The sequence below is a fragment of the Ipomoea nil genome, unplaced genomic scaffold (genome assembly GCF_001879475.1).
Source record: "Ipomoea nil cultivar Tokyo-kokei standard unplaced genomic scaffold, Asagao_1.1 scaffold3195, whole genome shotgun sequence".
NCBI lineage: Eukaryota > Viridiplantae > Streptophyta > Magnoliopsida > Solanales > Convolvulaceae > Ipomoea > Ipomoea nil.
Window position 1 is genome coordinate 334,638 of NW_017619623.1, and position 17,684 is coordinate 352,321.

The following is a 17,684-nucleotide window of genomic DNA, read 5'->3' on the forward strand; positions in this document are numbered from 1 at the left end:
TTATGATCATTGTTTATGCTTTGCCTACCTTATCTGTTGTGAACTGCATATGCTCGTTATAACTGTTGCTTGTGTCTGACCTTATCTGTCGAGTCATTCCCGGTTTTAAAGCTAGAGTTCGTAGGATATATCTTCATGCTCAAAATGGTTTTCGTATATCTATATATATCTCTATATGTATTGTATTTCAACGCGTTGGAGTGGGTTACCAGCATCTCTCGCTGAACAGATATATTTGGCTTTCAGGCACCGAAGATTAAGTCACTGGAGCGCGCTAGAACTTAGAAGTAGATAGTTTCCCTTTTGGCCTGCGTGCCACGTTTACGTATTTACGCTTTGAGGATATTAGTTAGTTAGCCTGTGCACTTGGGTTCTCTAGCCCAGGTGTGGCATAGCACCCCGAACGCTTGTATTTATATCTTGGGATTTAATAAGATTCTACCTTTATTATAAGTTTTAAATGTCTTGAAAATCTGGGGTGTTACAACATAAGCAATTAATGGATCAAAAGTAAGAATCATGTAGGACTTATCCTATATATAAACAACACCCGATCATGCGAATTCCCACCCATATATAATTCAAGAACGTCACAATACAAATTCCCAATCCGACCTAGGGCTCTAATCCCACCCAAATCATCAAGAACATATTTTATCTTTAACATCAAGAAAATATCAAGATTCGTCAAGAATCATCACATCATGATAAGTACAATTTATATCTTTTATTTAGATTAATTTTTATAATAAATTAATTTTATTTATTTAACATTATACTTATTTTAAACTTTAATTTATATTTTGTATTAATATATTAATTACTTGAATAATAAGTTTACATATTATTTTTTGGCCATTAAGAATAAAAATATTACATTTGTTAATTAAAGTGGACTCTTTACTTTTCTTTTGACCCAACCAAAATTTATTTGTTTATTTTATTGTTAAGTCCAAGTTCAATTTTAACATTCTTTTATGCCTTTTCTTAAATTAAATTGGTATGTTTAATCTTACATAGACTTCAGAAGGCTTCAGCGACTATGGCGACTTCTACGTGTTTCGTCCGCGATCTGCTGCAACGTGGATTTCGATGGACGACTGCAACGTCCGTGAACTGCTGCGTAATGAGTACTTCGTCTGCAACTCTATAGGCTATTGTGATGAAGGATTCCACGGTTGAGGCAGCTTCTACAAACAACATCCACAAATTCCTACGAAGTGAATTAGAGGTTGGAGCTTGTCTTACTGGTTTTCTATGGTTTCTTAGAAATTAGAAAATAGATATTATTTATTTTTTAGGTTCTATATGGTTGAAAGACATTGATTTTATTTGTGGATGTTAGGGAAATTAGGGTTGTTTTGAGATGATTAGGGATCCTGAATTAGTATAAATAGGGATGGTTTTTTCAGTAAAGAAAGCCAGTTTTTTGTTCAGAATCACTTTATTTTACTGTAAACACTCTTTGCAATGTACTGCTGAGTTCGAATTTTCCAATTCAAGGATTATTGAAGTTTGATTCTACAAGACCAGTGAGATTTATTTAGGTTAATTTTATTCTCTGCACTTTATTATTTATATATCTCCTGTTATCTGAGTTTAAATTATTGCTTGATTAATTGTTGCAAAGGGCCCATTGTTCAATTGTCAAGTTATTATATTGCTAATTAGAACTTTGAATCTGTAATTGTTTAAGTGTTCTAAAGCTAGTAGCAAATAACATAGTTGATTATAAATTAGATTTTCAATCTTATGTTATGAAGATATATAGTCTAGTTTAAATTAACCATGCTTTTGAGTTTGTTGGCTAGAATTGGTAATCTTTCTAATTCTTTTAATGCTGTTAGTAAATTAAATCCTAAGAGCTTGTTTAGGATTGTTTATTAGCTAGGGAAGTGATCAAAGAGCTTGTTTTGATTATCGACAAAGTAAGGAAAGATAGGATATTAGAGCTTGTTAATAACCATAACCAATTTGGTAAAGCGTTAAGTAATTATTTCTTGGAAATTGATGATCTGTCTTGTTAGAATTGAATTGATATTATTCCTTGAGTTGGATACTAGTTGATATTGATTATTTAATATTTTGTATTGTTTGCCTTTTTATTGTTGCTATTTAATTTCCAATTCCCATCTCATTCTTCATTGAATCTTTGATTAAAAATAAGTCTGACCAATCTCTGTGGGTACGACTTTACCTCATCACTATTGCAGATTATAGAGTAAGTAATTTATTATTTGTTGGTTTCGACACCCATCAAATTTTTGGCGCGGTTGCCGGGGATTGGTGTTAAATAGATTTATTTTTATGTCACGTTCTTCTCGTACAGGTCAACTGTAATACGATCCTGAAATCGAGAAGACTGCTAAAAGGTTGAGGAAGGAAATAAGCTGCGCAAAAATCAAGCCCTTTCATCAACATCCCTTCAATCAAATACCACAACCGAATCAACTGCTTTTTGATGCGATCCCGAAGTAGAGCAAGTGATAGCCGAAGAACAAAGAACGTTGCGGGAGCTTTCTGCACAAAATGTTAATCAACAACCGCTTTGTATTCAACATCCTACATTAGAGGTTGGTTTTGAATTACGTTCAGGTTTGATTCAATACTTCCAACTTTTCGTGGACTTGAAAATGAAGATCCACATAAGCACCTAAAGGAGTTCCACGTGGTGTGTTCAAGCTTCAAACCACAAGGAGTAACGGAAGATCAAATCAAACTGCGTGCCTTCCCATTCTCACTAACTTATAGAGCAAAGGATTGGTTATTTTACCTTCCTTCTGGCTCAATAACCACATGGAATGAAATGGTAAGATTGTTCCTTGAAAAGTTTTTTCCAGCGTCACGAGCTGCCAATATTAGAAGAGAAATATGTAGCATTAAGCAAAGAGACGTAGAGACCCTCCACAAGTACTGGGAACGCTTCAAGCAACTGTGTGCAAGTTGCCCCCAACACGGAGTTTCTGAACAACTCCTCATTCAATACTTTTATGAAGGATTGCTTCCCATGGAGAGAAAAATGATGGATGCAGCTAGTGGAGGTACTATAGTGAATAAAACTACCCAAGAAGCTAGAGAGTTAATATCAATAATGGCTGCCAATTCACAACAATTTGGATGTAGACAGGATACGTCTTCTAGAAGAGTGAACGAGGTAAACATTTCTTCCATTGAAATAAACTATCTCATTTAACTACTCTTGTTCAACAGTTAGCTGTAGGAAATATGCAGCAAGTAAAAGCTTGTGGGATATGTGCTGCTACTGGACACCAAACTGAAATGTGCCCAACACTTCAATACGATTCGTGTAAGCAAGCTAATGCAATTGGAGGATTCCCAGGCCAACCACAAAGAAATTATGATCCCTACTCAAATACATATAACCCAGGATGGAGGGATCATCCAAATTTCAGCTATAAGCCGTGTCCACAATTTCCACAGTTTCAACCTAGATAACCAATTCAACAACCTTCATCTTCACAACAATCATCCTCTTATTCAGGTATGTCACTGGAAGATATTGTTAAATCACTTGCTACTAACACACAACAATTTCAGCAAGAAACAAGAGCAAGTATTCAACATTTGGAAAGTCAGGTGAGCCAACTAGCATCTACCGTGAGTAGATTGGAGTCTCAAGGTAAATTACCCTCGCAAACTGTTGTAAATCCAAAGCAAAATGCAAGTGCAGTTACCTTGAGAAGTGGAAAAGAGCTGCAAGAACCTACTCAAGTGAAAAGCAGACACAACTGAGATGAAGAAAAGGAAAAAGAAATACTTGACACATTTCGAAAGGTTGAGGTAAATATTCCTTTACTTGATGCTATTAAACAAATTCCTCGATATGCTAAATTTCTTAAAGAGTTGTGCACAAATAAAAGAAAATTGAAAGGCAATGAAATGGTAAGCATGGGGGAAATTGTTTCAGCTGTTCTACAAAAGAAGTTGCCTCCTAAATGTAAAGATCCTGGTATGTTTACTATCCCTTGCAAAATTGGAAGTGTTAATGTTGAAAGAGCAATGTTAGATCTAGGAGCTTCAATTAATGTGATGCCTTTATCTATTTATTCATCTTTGAATATTGGTTCCTTAAAAGAAACTGGTGTAATTGTTCAACTTGCTGATAGATCTAATGTTTATCCTGTGGGGGTTTTAGAAGATGTTTTAGTGCAAGTGGATGGGTTGATTTTTCCTGCTAATTTTTATGTGTTAGATATGGAAGAAGATAATTCTACTAATTCTTCATTAATCTTATTAGGAAGGCCATTTTTGAAAACATCTAGAACTAAAATTGATGTGCATGATGGTACACTCACAATGGAATTTGATGGTGAACTCATTAAGTTTAACATTTATAATGCTATGAAATATCCTGATGATGTATCGTCTGTTTCTCTAGTAGATGTTGTTGACCCTTTTGTGCAGAAAATTTCTTATTTGACTTATAATAATTCCTTAGAGGTTGCATTGAACTTGAATCTTACCCCTGATGGGTTGAAGAAAATCATAAATAAGTTTTCTTTGAATTTTGATTTGCAAGATATTGTACATGAGTTGGAGTCACTTAAGCCGATGAAATATAATGCTTATTATATTGAGTTGCCTATATCTGACACAAAACTCCTTCCTTCTGTTGTTCAAGCTCCAAAGATAGAACTGAAACCATTGCCAGATCATTTAAAGTATGCATTCTTAGGGGATGAGGAGACTCTTCCCGTGCTAATCTCCAAAAAACTATCTACATTGGAAGAAGAAAAATTGGTCCGAGTGCTTAGGGAATATAAGCAAGCTATAGGTTGGACTATAGCTGACATTAAGGGATTGAGCCCTTCTACTTGTATGCACCGGATATTGTTAGAAGATGAGTGTAAGCCTTCTAAACAGGCCCAACGTCGATTGAACCCACCCATGATGGAAGTGGTTAAAAAAGAAATATTGAAACTTCTTGATGTAGGCATAATCTATCCAATCTCAGATAGCAAGTGGGTAAGTCCTGTGCACGTTGTCCCAAAGAAAACAGGTATAACAGTGATAGAAAATGATAATGGTGAGTTGGTGCCCACTCGTATTCAAAATGGGTGGCGAATGTGTGTAGATTACAGAAAATTAAATGCATCAACTAGAAAAGATCATTTCCCACTCCCTTTTATTGATCAAATGCTTGAACGTTTAGCAGGTCGTTCCCATTATTGTTGCCTGGATGGTTTTTCAGGTTTTCATCAGATTCCAGTTGCACCTGGAGACCAAGAAAAAATGACCTTCACCTGCCCATTTGGCACTGATATGAATCTAGTCCAAGATTCAAATAAATGGAGTATTGTCCCAAGATTACTCTCAAAAGTAAAGATAGAGATGGATCAAAGTACCTTAGACCTCACGAGAAACCCTTTGTCTCGAATCCTCAAAGACTTGGAAGAATCCCATTGTAGCTTCAAGTACCTCGATGTTGCAATCTTCAATCAACTAGAGTCGGATCTAGTTTCCTTCGATTCAAGAACGAGTCCACGAACCTAAATCTAAGGTTGAAGAAAGGAAGATTGATTCGAGTCCACGAATCAATTTGCTAGTCGAGTCCACGACTAGCCACTAATTGAGTCCACAATTAGCCATAAGGTTTCTTACACAAGTGTAAAGGAAAACTTAAGAATTTTATTGAATTAAAGCCTCCTAAAACTGATATGGATGTGCCCTATTTATAGGTATAGGGCAGCATTGTAATCTAAATACAATGGGAAAAAGAGTCCTAAACCTAATCTAGAAAACAAGTAAATAGAGTTTTATTTAGAAAAGGATTTAAGGAATCCTTTCTAAATACAACTAGTGTTTTCTCTTTTATGCCAAACAATTTAAATTAATGATGACCAAAAATAATAGGGCTGATTTGGGCCTAATTTAATCACCAAAATCAGCACTTAAACAATTATAAAAAAAAAGCCTTGAGTTATTCTTCATATTTTGCAAATGGGCTTGACTTGGATTTCCACCATCTTTGAACATCACCAATGAAGAGTTGCCTTAATTGTTTGGACCTGGGCCTTGTGATTGGCCCAATTAGTACTCTTAATGGATCTTCATATGTTGGGCCGCATCATCCTCCCCTTCTTGAAAATGATTCGACCTCGAATCTTGTAAGCATTGTCATCGATCCATGATATCACTTGAAATTGGCCACTATAATATTTTCCTCTATCGAATGGACTTATTATTGGTCTTTGTTGTTTCTTCCACCAATGATGTTTTAAGGTCGTCGTTATGGGCCTTGTGATGAGCCCACTATTTACCCTTTCTGGATTCCATGTGTACTGGTTCCTATTATTCTCCCATTCTTGAAAAGGATTCGTCCTCGAATCCAAATCTTCAGTGAAAGACAAAGTAGCAAGCTCACTTTCTGTTTTATCACGCTCATGGAACTTTTTCTTGGGATGCTTGACATGAGTCGCTCCAATCATCATCCTACAATCAACAAGTAAGGCAATTAAGTCTAATGACACATCAGGGAATTTAAACATTCTGGATGGTAATAATTCAACAAAATGAGACATATTAAATTTATGCATCCTGTTTGAATTGTCAATAAGCACAAAATCTTTCTTCCTAGAGCTTAAGGTAAAATCAAACAGAAAATTCATGGAAATATCAAGTAATGATTTAAATGTATTATGGTGGTAAGTAGCACAATTCTGAACATAAGCTTCTACATCTATTTTCTTCTTTGGCCAATGAAAATATTCATGCAAAACATCATTACTCTTTAGAAAATCAAAATGTCCCTTATGTGAATCAACAATTAAATCATTGCCCAAAACAAAGCAAAAAGTGTCAATCCCATTGACTTTGAACCCAAACCCCTTGTGCAAGTGGTATTTGCCATAAGAAGTTTTCAAATGTGCCTTATAACTTCCAAGTGATTCCTTATCTCTATCAAATAAAGTTTTAGTAAAATCAAAATTAAGGAATCTTGGATGTATGGGGGCAAACAAATTTCTAATACATCTGGCAAGTAAGTCATTAATAGAAACATGGCAAACAAATCTAGAGAATTTGAATGCATGCTTTTGAAATAAAAGTGAGTAAATGGTTACTCCCCTTCTTTTCTCTTGCTTATTATCCTTTTTTGTTAGCAAGCGAGGCTGCACTTTGATAGCTCTGGTTGGTTCTTTCCACTGTACCATTGATAGCGGTTCCTTTGTTTGGCTACAATCTAAGTTAGAGGACTGGAGTGGTGACTCCAATTCTAAACGTGGAGATTCCAGTTTGCTCTCTTTGATTTCTTCTTTCTTCAATGCTGGTTTGAGAACTTGCTTCGATCTCAATTGAATTTCTTCTACTTGTTTTGGAAGTAGAGGCTTAAGCACATGTATAAATCTATTATAGGTGACATTGCATGTGTTGTTGAGTGCATTATAATAAAAATGTCTATCATGTTGCCATGACCTTCCAAGTGAAACATGTGCAGTACGCATTGGCACAATATCGCATAGAACCTCATCATAATACTTGCCAATACAAAAAGGAATAAAAACTTGTTTAGTCACTCTCACATCCCCAGAATCAATAAGATTATATGGTTGGGGGTGATTGATAAGAGGTAACTTAAGGTAGTCCACCATGGCTGCACTAGCTAAATTCATACAGCGATCCGAATTGATAACGATAATGCATCCCTTTCCATGAATGTTTCCCCTAGTATAGAGTGGCAGTTGCACTCGCTTAGGGTGTTGCTCTAGATTAGTCATTCGAGTGCTTAAACCTTCCATGGCAAAGGCTAGAGCATCTATTTTCTGCTCTAATCTCTTACGTGTGTTTGGAACCTCTTCAGCAATCTGTAGATGAGAAACAAAATCTAAAAACAAGAAGATATGTGAGTATTCATGTTAGTGAAACCAAAAAGTTGGCTCGCTCCCTCTCTATTCTCAGCTCGCAGGTAAGAGGTAGATTATATGGCTCTGGGGTGCACTATACACTCTTACAAACACACACTCCACTCGTGTATCGCTCAAGGTGGCAGATACTCTCACAAGCCTTTTTCCAAAAAGGAAAATTCTAGTTCGGAACTCAAGTTGATATGGATTCAACCTCAAAGTTCAAGAAAACGTACCTTGGAAAACTTCACAAGCCTTTGAGAGTAAGGGTGTATCGCGAGATAGGTAATAAAATTGAGAGCAAGAAGCAAAGAAAAAGGACAATACGAGCAAAGAAACTAAACAAGATTTGAAAGAAAAAGGAAACCAATGAATGAAGTATGGCAGAAAGATATGCAAGACCAATATCAAAAGATAGAGACAAATAGAATAAAAGGGGTTCACGTGTACCACAATCAATTAGGAATCTATCAAGAACTCCTTCCAACCTTATACTTTTCCCCTTCCTTGTCCCTCCAAAATTCTCCTACCAGCCAAATTCTTTCCCCAACCTTATTCTTCTTCTTTATTGCTTTCTCTTTTTTGCTTTTTTTTTTTTTCAACTTTCTTGATTTTTTTTTTTATTTTTTTGATAAATAACCTCCAAATAATTACTTTAAATATCACCAAAAATTTCGGACCAAGTGGTTCCACACAAGCACTTCAAAACAGAATCAAGAATTTCAAGAATCACCCAGAAAAACAGAAACGCTGCCCTTACTTCGAAGATCAATATCTCAATGAACGTAAGGAATTAGCAAGTTTATAATATATCAATAGAACGCCCCAGAAGAGATCTACAACATATCCAAATTTCAGATAAAACTAACCAGTGGATCCCGAGATATAGATAATTCTTTGAAACTGGTCACAGCTCGCGGAAATCTGGACAGGGTGTGATTGAGACGTGATTGCGTGTAAATGCGCTTTGGATATAGGTAAGGGTGAGATGGGGTTGTTTTCTTGATAGAATATGTGGTAATATGGTGCTTAGGAGGTGTGAGGTCTCGTTGATATTGGACGGGAAAAAAAGGAAAACGTTTTCGGGATAAGTTTTCAAGAAACTAAAGAACATGTGTCAATATTCAAGAAAATAATCAAGAATGCAAAGGAAAATTTTTTTGGGGGTTTTAATGAATAAGACACGAATAAAAGTAGTATGTAAGATAAGAACAAGATAAACCTAGGGAACCAAAGAAACCAAATTTCTAATGATAACGAGATAAACCTCGGCTCTGAATACCAAATTGATATGAATCTAGTCCAAGATTCAAATAAATGGAGTATTGTCCCAAGATTACTCTCAAAAGTAAAGATAGAGATGGATCAAAGTACCTTAGACCTCACGAGAAACCCTTTGTCTCGAATCCTCAAAGACTTGGAAGAATCCCATTGTAGCTTCAAGTACCACGATGTTGCAATCTTCAATCAACTAGAGTCGGATCTAGTTTCCTTCGATTCAAGAACGAGTCCACAAACCTAAATCTAAGGTTGAAGAAAGGAAGATTGATTCGAGTCCACGAATCAATTTGCTAGTCGAGTCCACGACTAGCCACTAATTGAGTCCACAATTAGCCATAAGGTTTCTTACACAAGTGTAAAGGAAAACTTAAGAATTTTATTGAATTAAAGCCTCCTAAAACATATATGGATGTGCCCTATTTATAGGTATAGGGCAGCATTGTAATCTAAATACAATGGGAAAAAGAGTCCTAAACCTAATCTAGAAAACAAGTAAATAGAGTTTTATTTTGAAAAGGATTTAAGGAATCCTTTCTAAATACAACTAGTGTTTTCTCTTTTATGCCAAACAATTTAAATTAATGATGACCAAAAATAATAGGGCTGATTTGGGCCTAATTTAATCACCAAAATCAGCACTTAAACAATTATAAAAAAAAAGCCTTGAGTTATTCTTCATATTTTGCAAATGGGCTTGACTTGGATTTCCACCATCTTTGAACATCATCAATGAAGAGTTGCCTTAATTGTTTGGACTTGGGCCTTGTGATTGGCCGAATTAGTACTCTTAATGGATCTTCATATGTTGGGCCGCATCAGGCACCTTGGCATTCTGGTGGATGCCATTTGGTCTTTGCAATGCTCCTGCTACATTTCAAAGGTGTATGGTTAGTATCTTTTCAGATTTTGTAGAGATTTTTATAGAGGTATTCATGGATGACTTTACAGTCTATGGTGATTCTTTTGATGCCTGTTTAGCTAACCTCACTAAAGTGCTTGAACGATGTATTGAAAAAAACCTTATTTTAAATTTTGAAAAATGTCACTTCATGGTTGATCAGGGTATTATTTTGGGGAATGTGGTATCTTCTGAAGGGATTGAAGTGGATAGAGCTAAGGTAGAAGTTATTAAATCTTTGCCTTACCCTGCTAGTGTGCGGGAGATTCGTTCTTTTCTTGGTCATGCAGGTTTCTATAGGAGATTTATGAAGGATTTTTCAAAAATTAGCAATCCATTGTGTCGATTGTTGCAAAAAGATGTGACATTTGAGTTCGATGAAGCATGCAAAGATTCTTTTGATACGCTAAAAGATATGTTAACATCTGCACCAATAATTCAGCCACCGAATTGGGATCTTCCATTTGAACTTATGTGTGATGCCAGTAATTATGCAGTTGGCGGTGTACTAGGCCAAAAAGTTGGAAGAGCTTCACATGTTATTTATTATGCTTCAAGAACACTTGATAGTGCACAAAGCAATTATACCACAACAGAAAAAGAACTTTTAGCTATTGTATTTGCTTTAGAAAAATTCCGTTCATATTTGCTTGGTACTAAAGTGATTGTTTATTCTAACCATGCAGTTCTTAAGTACTTGCTTTCAAACAAAGAAGCTAAGCCCAGACTCATTCGGTGGATGCTCTTACTACAAGAGTTTAACCTGGAGATACGAGATAAAAAGGGTGCAGAAAATTTAGTTGCTGATCATCTTAGTAGGATAATTACAAGTGAAAAACCTTCGCCATTGCAATATGATTTTCTTGATGAACATCTTTTTTCTGTTCAAAAGACGATTCCCTGGTATGCTGATATTGTGAATTACTTAGTTACTAGAACATTACCAGTTGATTTATCTAAATCTCAGAAAGATAAAATAAAGAGTGATGCTAAATACTATGTTTGGGATGACTCTTATTTGTGGAAGCATTGTTCTGATCAAATAATCCGAAGGTGTGTATCTCAAGAAGAAATTCCTTCCATTTTGAATTTTTGTCATTCATATGCATGTAGAGGACATTTTGGTCCAAAAAGAATTGCTCGTAAAGCGTTAGAATGTGGTTTATTTTGGCCATCCTTATTCCGTGATTGTTATATGTTTTGCAAAACATGTGCGCAATGTCAAAAAACTGGAAATTTGGGTTATAGGGATCAAATGCCACTTACTCCTATTCTTGTTTGTGAAATATTTGACGTTTGAGGTATTGATTTCATGGGTCCTTTTCCTTCTTCTTACAATAATGTTTACATTATTCTTGCTGTGGATTATGTGTCAAAGTGGGTTGAAGCTAAGGCTACCCGGACTGATTGTGCTAAAGTTGTTGTTGAGTTCGTTAAATCTAATATTTTTACCAAGTTTGGGATGCCAAGAGCAATAACAAGCGATCGTGGAACTCATTTTTGCAACAGAGTGGTGGAAGCATTGATGAAAAAATATGATGTTACTCACCGTGTTTCTACAGGTTACCATCCACAAAGCAATGGACAGGCAGAAATCTCAAACAAAGAAATTAAGTCCATACTAGAGAAGACTGTTAACCCGAACATGAAAGATTGGAGTACACGACTTGATGATGCTTTATGGGCTTATCGAACAGCCTATAAAACTCCAATAGGTATGTCTCCTTATCGTTTGGTATTTGGTAAACCGTGTCATCTTCCTGTTGCACATGAGGATGGATGAATCTGGTGAGTTGAGAAAGTTGCAGCTGCAAGAGCTTGAAGAAATTCGTAATGATGCATACGAAAGCTCTAGAATTTACAAGGAAAAAATAAAAGCATTTCATGATCAAAAGAATTCTAGGAAGAATTTTGTTATTAGTCAGAAAGTTTTACTTTATCATTCTAGATTGAAACTTTTTCCTGGTAAATTGCGTTCTAGATGGGTAGGACCTTTTGTTGTTACTAATGTTTTTCCTCATGGTGCAGTTGAAATACACAGTTCAGAGACCGGAAAATTTTTTAAAGTTAATGGACATCGTTTAAAGCCATTTTATGAAGGTTTTCAGGCATATAATGTTGAAGAAATTAGTCTGCAATGCCCAGTTTATGAAGATTGAAAGGAGATGATGTCCAACCAATGACATGCTACTTATGACAAGGGGAGTTTGTTCCATTCTTTATTGTTTACGTGCCTTAATTTTTAATTCTATTTTAACATTTTGGACAATTTTAAGAATAAGTGTGGGGAGGGGACTATTATTCATGATTTAATTCTTCCCTACTAATAAATTTTTCAAAAAATATAATATTTTTACTAAAATTCATAACATAATTGAATAATTGGTCTTGCATATTATGATTATTTAGTTTAGTATTTTGTTTTATATGGTGGTGGCTAAACTAAGCAAGCATGAACCTGTGAGATTTTGAGCTTTTGACTGACACTTCAATCTAATTGTTTTGTTCTTGTGTGATATCTTCCATGGATTTGTCTCTCTAGAACTTGCCTTGATTCTCTTTAAAGCTAATTTGATTCCTGCATGATTTTAATATGATTAAGGCCATCTTTGATTTTTAGCCTCACTAACCAAATAGCCTATTCATACCATGATTGATTTATCCTTTGTTAGCCACTTTGAGCCTTTTTAACCATGTTTTTTTTTCTATGGAACCACATTATAATTAAGCCTCATACCTGAAATTGATTTCATTAACCTTGCCTAAAGGACTAGGGGGGCTTTGATTGGGTAAATGCATAAAGAGTGAGTGTGGGGAAAGATGTTTGGCGAAATGTCTATTAGTGGAAATAATGACTTTGTCATTTTATGAGCTTTTTGGTTGGTATTTTCAAAAAAAAAAAAAAAGAGGGAAAAAATAGTAGAATAAAGAAATTGAAGAGTGCATGGGTGATGAACAAAGTGTATGTTATTTGTTGTTGAAGCAGAAATGAAGGAAAATTATATATAATGATTCTTCAAAAATGAAAAAGAATCAAAAGAAAATGAAAAGAAGAAAGGAAAGAAAAGAAAAAAGAGAAAAAGTGACCGCGGAAGAAAAAAAAGGAAAAAATAATTATTATTATTCTATTGTTATAATTATTTTTCATGTTGAATAAACTGTGAATAGTTTATGGTTTTGTGGATGTGATTTTTATAAAAATAACTAAAGAGATTTGGTTCACTTGGTCTTTATTTTGAATTATTAGTTCATTCAATCATGCTCCTCTAAGTTTTCAAGGCTTTTTGAACTATTTCCTAAATGATTCCTACCCTTTACCCTAGCCCCATTACAACCATGAAAAAGTCCTTATGATTTGATCATGCATGTTATCTTGTAGTAGAGAATGAGAAGATATGCAAGCCTATGGTAGAGCATTTCTATAGGAATTGATTTGAGTGAAATTTATACACACACCCTTCAAACACTTGTGCGTTATGACTTATGAGTGATATTCCCGTGAGGGCTTGGTTATTTAGTTCAATCCATTTTCAAATAAATTGCTAGCTAATTATATTTATAATGTGTTAGAGATGTTCATGAAGTGTTATGAGTTTTTATATATTTAAGTTTTATTGACTAATATTTTTACTTGAGGACAAGCAAATGATTAGTGTGGGGAATTTTGATAAGTACAATTTATATCTTTTATTTAGATTAGTTTTTAAATAACATTATCAAAAGGAATTTATATTTTGTATTAATATATTAATTACTTGAATAATAAGTTTACATATTATTTTAGGCCATTAAGAATAAAAATATTACATTTGTTAATTAAAGTGGACTCTTTACTTTTCTTTTGACCCAACCAAAATTTATTTGTTTATTTTATTGTTAAGTCCAAGTTCAATTTTAACATTCTTTTATGCCTTTTCTTAAATTAAATTGGTATGTTTAATCTTACATAGACTTCAGAAGGCTTCAGCGACTACGGCGACTTCTACGTGTTTCGTCCGCGATCTGCTGCAACGTGGATTTCGATGGACGACTGCAACGTTCGTGAACTGCTGCGTAATGAGTACTTCGTCTGCAACTCCATAGGCTATTGTGATGAAGGATTCCACGGTTGAGGCAGCTTCTACAAACAACATCCACAAATTCCTACGAAGTGAATTAGAGGTTGGAGCTTGTCTTACTGGTTTTCTATGGTTTCTTAGAAATTAGAAAATAGATATTATTTATTTTCTAGGTTCTATATGGTTGAAAGACATTGATTTTATTTGTGGATGTTAGGGAAATTAGGGTTGTTTTGAGATGATTAGGGATCCCGAATTAGTATAAATAGGGATGGTTTTTTCAGTAAAGAAAGTCAGTTTTTTGTTCAGAATCACTTTATTTTACTGTAAACACTCTCTGCAATGTACTGCTGAGTTCGAATTTTCCAATTCAAGGATTATTGAAGTTTGATTCTACAAGACCAGTGAGATTTATTTAGCTTAATTTTATTCTCTACACTTTATTATTTATATATCTCCTGTTATCTGAGTTTAAATTATTGCTTGATTAATTGTTGCAAAGGGCCCATTGTTCTATTGTCAAGTTATTATATTGCTAATTAGAACTTTGAATCCGTAATTGTTTAAGTGTTCTAAAGCTAGTAGCAAATAACATAGTTGATTATAAATTAGATTTTCAATCTTATGTTATGAAGATATATAGTCTAGTTTAAATTAACCATGCTTTTGAGTTTGTTGGCTAGAATTGGTAATCTTTCTAATTCTTTTAATGCTGTTAGTAAATTAAATCCTAAGAGCTTGTTTAGGATTGTTTATTAGCTAGGGAAGTGATCAAAGAGCTTGTTTTGATTATCGACAAAGTAAGGAAAGATAGGATATTAGAGCTTGTTAATAACCATAACCAATTTGGTAAAGCGTTAAGTAATTATTTCTTGGAAATCGATGATCTGTCTTGTTAGAATTGAATTGATATTATTCCTTGAGTTGGATACTAGTTGATATTGATTATTTAATATTTTGTATTGTTTGCCTTTTTATTGTTGCTATTTAATTTCCAATTCCCATCTCATTCTTCATTGAATCTTTGATTAAAAATAAGTTTGACCAATCTCTGTGGGTACGACCTTACCTCATCACTATTGCAAATTATAGAGTAAGTAATTTATTATTTGTTGGTTTCGACACCCATCAAATTTTTGGCGCGGTTGCCGGGGATTGGTGTTAAATAGATTTATTTTTATGTCACGTTCTTCTCGTACAGGTCAACTGTAATACGATCCTGAAATCGAGAAGACTGCTAAAAGGTTGAGGAAGGAAATAAGTTGCGCAAAAATCAAGCCCTTTCATCAACATCCCTTCAATCAAATACCACAATCGAATCAACTGCTTTTTGCTGCGATCCCGAAGTAGAGCAAGTGATGGCCGAAGAACAAAGAACGTTGTGGGAGCTTTCTACACCAAATGTTAATCAACAACCGCTTTGTATTCAACATCCTGCATTAGAGGTTCTTTATTTCTAATGGGCTTATGACTCTAGTGTAGGCAAGGGTCCACGATCCGTGGTGGACCACATTAATTAATTAAAGGGATTTCTAATCAAATTAAATCCTTTTTAATCATTATTAATGGAATTAATTAAGTAATTAATTCGGGTTTAACGGCCATAACACGGGGTGTTACACTCTCCCCCCTTACAAGAAGCTTCGTCCCCGAAGCTTGGAAATCATTTTGGGGTAAAGAGCCCGAATTAGTATAGTAGTTTATAAGGAAGGCATTATATGAGAAGTATATACACATACGCATATAGATTCACTGGGTTTGAGCCTGACTATTGTGCTGGCAAAATGCACCAAATAACATGGTCACGAATATGCAACACACGATATGTAAGTTTTACGGGTGACTAATGCATAACATAGAAGTTTCACACATGACATGATCTTTATTTAATTATTTTATAATGATTTAACATATAGGATCACAAGTTGTACGGGATCATATAATTATTTATGTACCTAAATGAGAGGCACATATCACGCGGGTGCAGATTCAGATAGCCACATAATTAGTATATATGCACATATGTCAACACAGGCAAACCTCATTTACGAATGGGTGGGGACGTTTAATTATGTAGTGTAGTATGTTGTGAGCCTAGATGTCATATATGTAGGATCTATGTCTAATCCTTGTGCTTAGCAGATTATACCAAATATTCACAGTTACGAAGCAACAAGCCTAACATGTATGATAATTAACTATTTATGTTATATGCGAAACTTGTAAGTTGGCATGCCTATATGTGTTCAATCGTAATTATGCTAAACATGCAATTTCTTAAGTTTATGGGCATAGAGTGTGAAGGCATGTGGCCCTATTTTAAGTCTTAAATAATAACTAGTCCTATGGAATCATAAAGCACACATATGTATTATTCCACATGTTAGTCTAGTGCATGATTAACAATTAAATTCACGTACTTAATATCGTGGCATAACCAAACTTTTGTCATATAAATTCAGGAAGGTCGTAAGTCATACAATAATTAGTCAAATAGCGAAAATTAGATTCTGAGGAAAAGATTGTAAGTAATTAGGAGGAAGACTCTTGCATCTTATGGGGTAATTAAATTCTGGGGAGGCAATAGAATTAGGATCTTTATTTTGTATTCCATGGATAACGGCGGGTGATCTCATAACAAGTATTGGCACTTATATGCAAATTGCTTGTAATTAATAATATTGTGTATATGCATAGTGGAATGCCTTATAACATACCGTTTTTTTTTTTTTTTTTTTTTTGTCTAGCATGCGTGTATATGTATATATACATGAATGCGTGTAAGTCTGTATTTTACATAAACACGTGAGCTATGTGGTTTGACATGTAATGCACATGAAAAATATAAATTTCGACTTATAGTTTGGACCATGCAATTTGCATATAAATATTTTAGTAATTACGAGTTGTTGGAAAAAAAAAGCTTGTAATCTGTAATACATTTGAAATACAATAAAATACAGAAAACAACAGAGAACAAAAACTGGATCATTTGATATCTTCAGGCGTGTAATCACTTTCCTATACGCTTTAAATCTCCCTCTATAAAAGCAACAAGGTTCAAGATTTAATCTTATGGGATACAAGAAGATGAATGAAATTCTCAAGTTGCTTTGTTTGAGAATTTCCTGTTGAGATGTAGAACTGTGAAATATCCCAGTGTACTGCAATTTTGCTTTTGCATATCTCTTTTTCAGATGATTCTCCAAATATTTATAGATGCAAATAAACCAGTTTGGAGAAGTTACCTGGAAGTTAATTATTTGAATTTAAAAATTAACTTCCATAAGATATATCTTAAATGATATATTTATCATAGGAGAATATTAATTACATAAATCATGTTCAACATGAATATATATGTAATTATGAACCTTTGTAAGGTTGTGAACCACATGCAAATAACTGTGCAAATATATATATATATATATATATATATATATATATATATATATATATATATATATATATATATATATATATATATATATATATATATATATATATATATATATATATATATATATATATATATATTATAATTTTCTAGCACACTTTTGCATGTAAGTTTGGGAAATTGGAAGC

At 34.1% G+C, this 17,684-nt stretch overlaps 1 protein-coding gene and 1 long non-coding RNA gene across 2 annotated transcripts; both read left to right on the top strand.

Moving 5' to 3' along the window:
- The first annotated feature begins 578 nt into the window (after nucleotides 1-578).
- On the top strand, nucleotides 579-3,888 carry LOC109168273. Its single transcript, XR_002052061.1, has 3 exons — nucleotides 579-589; nucleotides 2,574-2,577; nucleotides 3,761-3,888. It is a non-coding gene; the product is annotated as an uncharacterized LOC109168273 (long non-coding RNA).
- A 21-nt stretch (nucleotides 3,889-3,909) lies between these two features.
- LOC109168223 lies at nucleotides 3,910-11,341 on the top strand. The gene is made up of 5 exons (XM_019317263.1): nucleotides 3,910-4,751; nucleotides 5,199-5,275; nucleotides 9,963-10,148; nucleotides 10,704-10,770; nucleotides 11,146-11,341. The coding sequence occupies exons 1-5, from the start codon at nucleotides 3,910-3,912 to the stop codon at nucleotides 11,339-11,341; spliced, it is 1,368 nt and encodes a 455-aa protein (XP_019172808.1).
- Nucleotides 11,342-17,684: the final 6,343 nt, after the last annotated feature.

Excerpts from the sequence above, each read along its gene's own strand:
- LOC109168223 (XM_019317263.1), top strand. The coding sequence starts at position 3,910 with ATGGGGGAAATTGTTTCAGCTGTTCTACAAAAGAAGTTGCCTCCTAAA. Across the intron at positions 4,752-5,198 it reads AAACTATCTACATTGGAAGA|GGATGGTTTTTCAGGTTTTC; the intron begins AGAAAAATTGGT and ends TTATTGTTGCCT. Across the intron at positions 10,771-11,145 it reads AAAGAAGCTAAGCCCAGACT|TGCATGTAGAGGACATTTTG; the intron begins CATTCGGTGGAT and ends TTGTCATTCATA.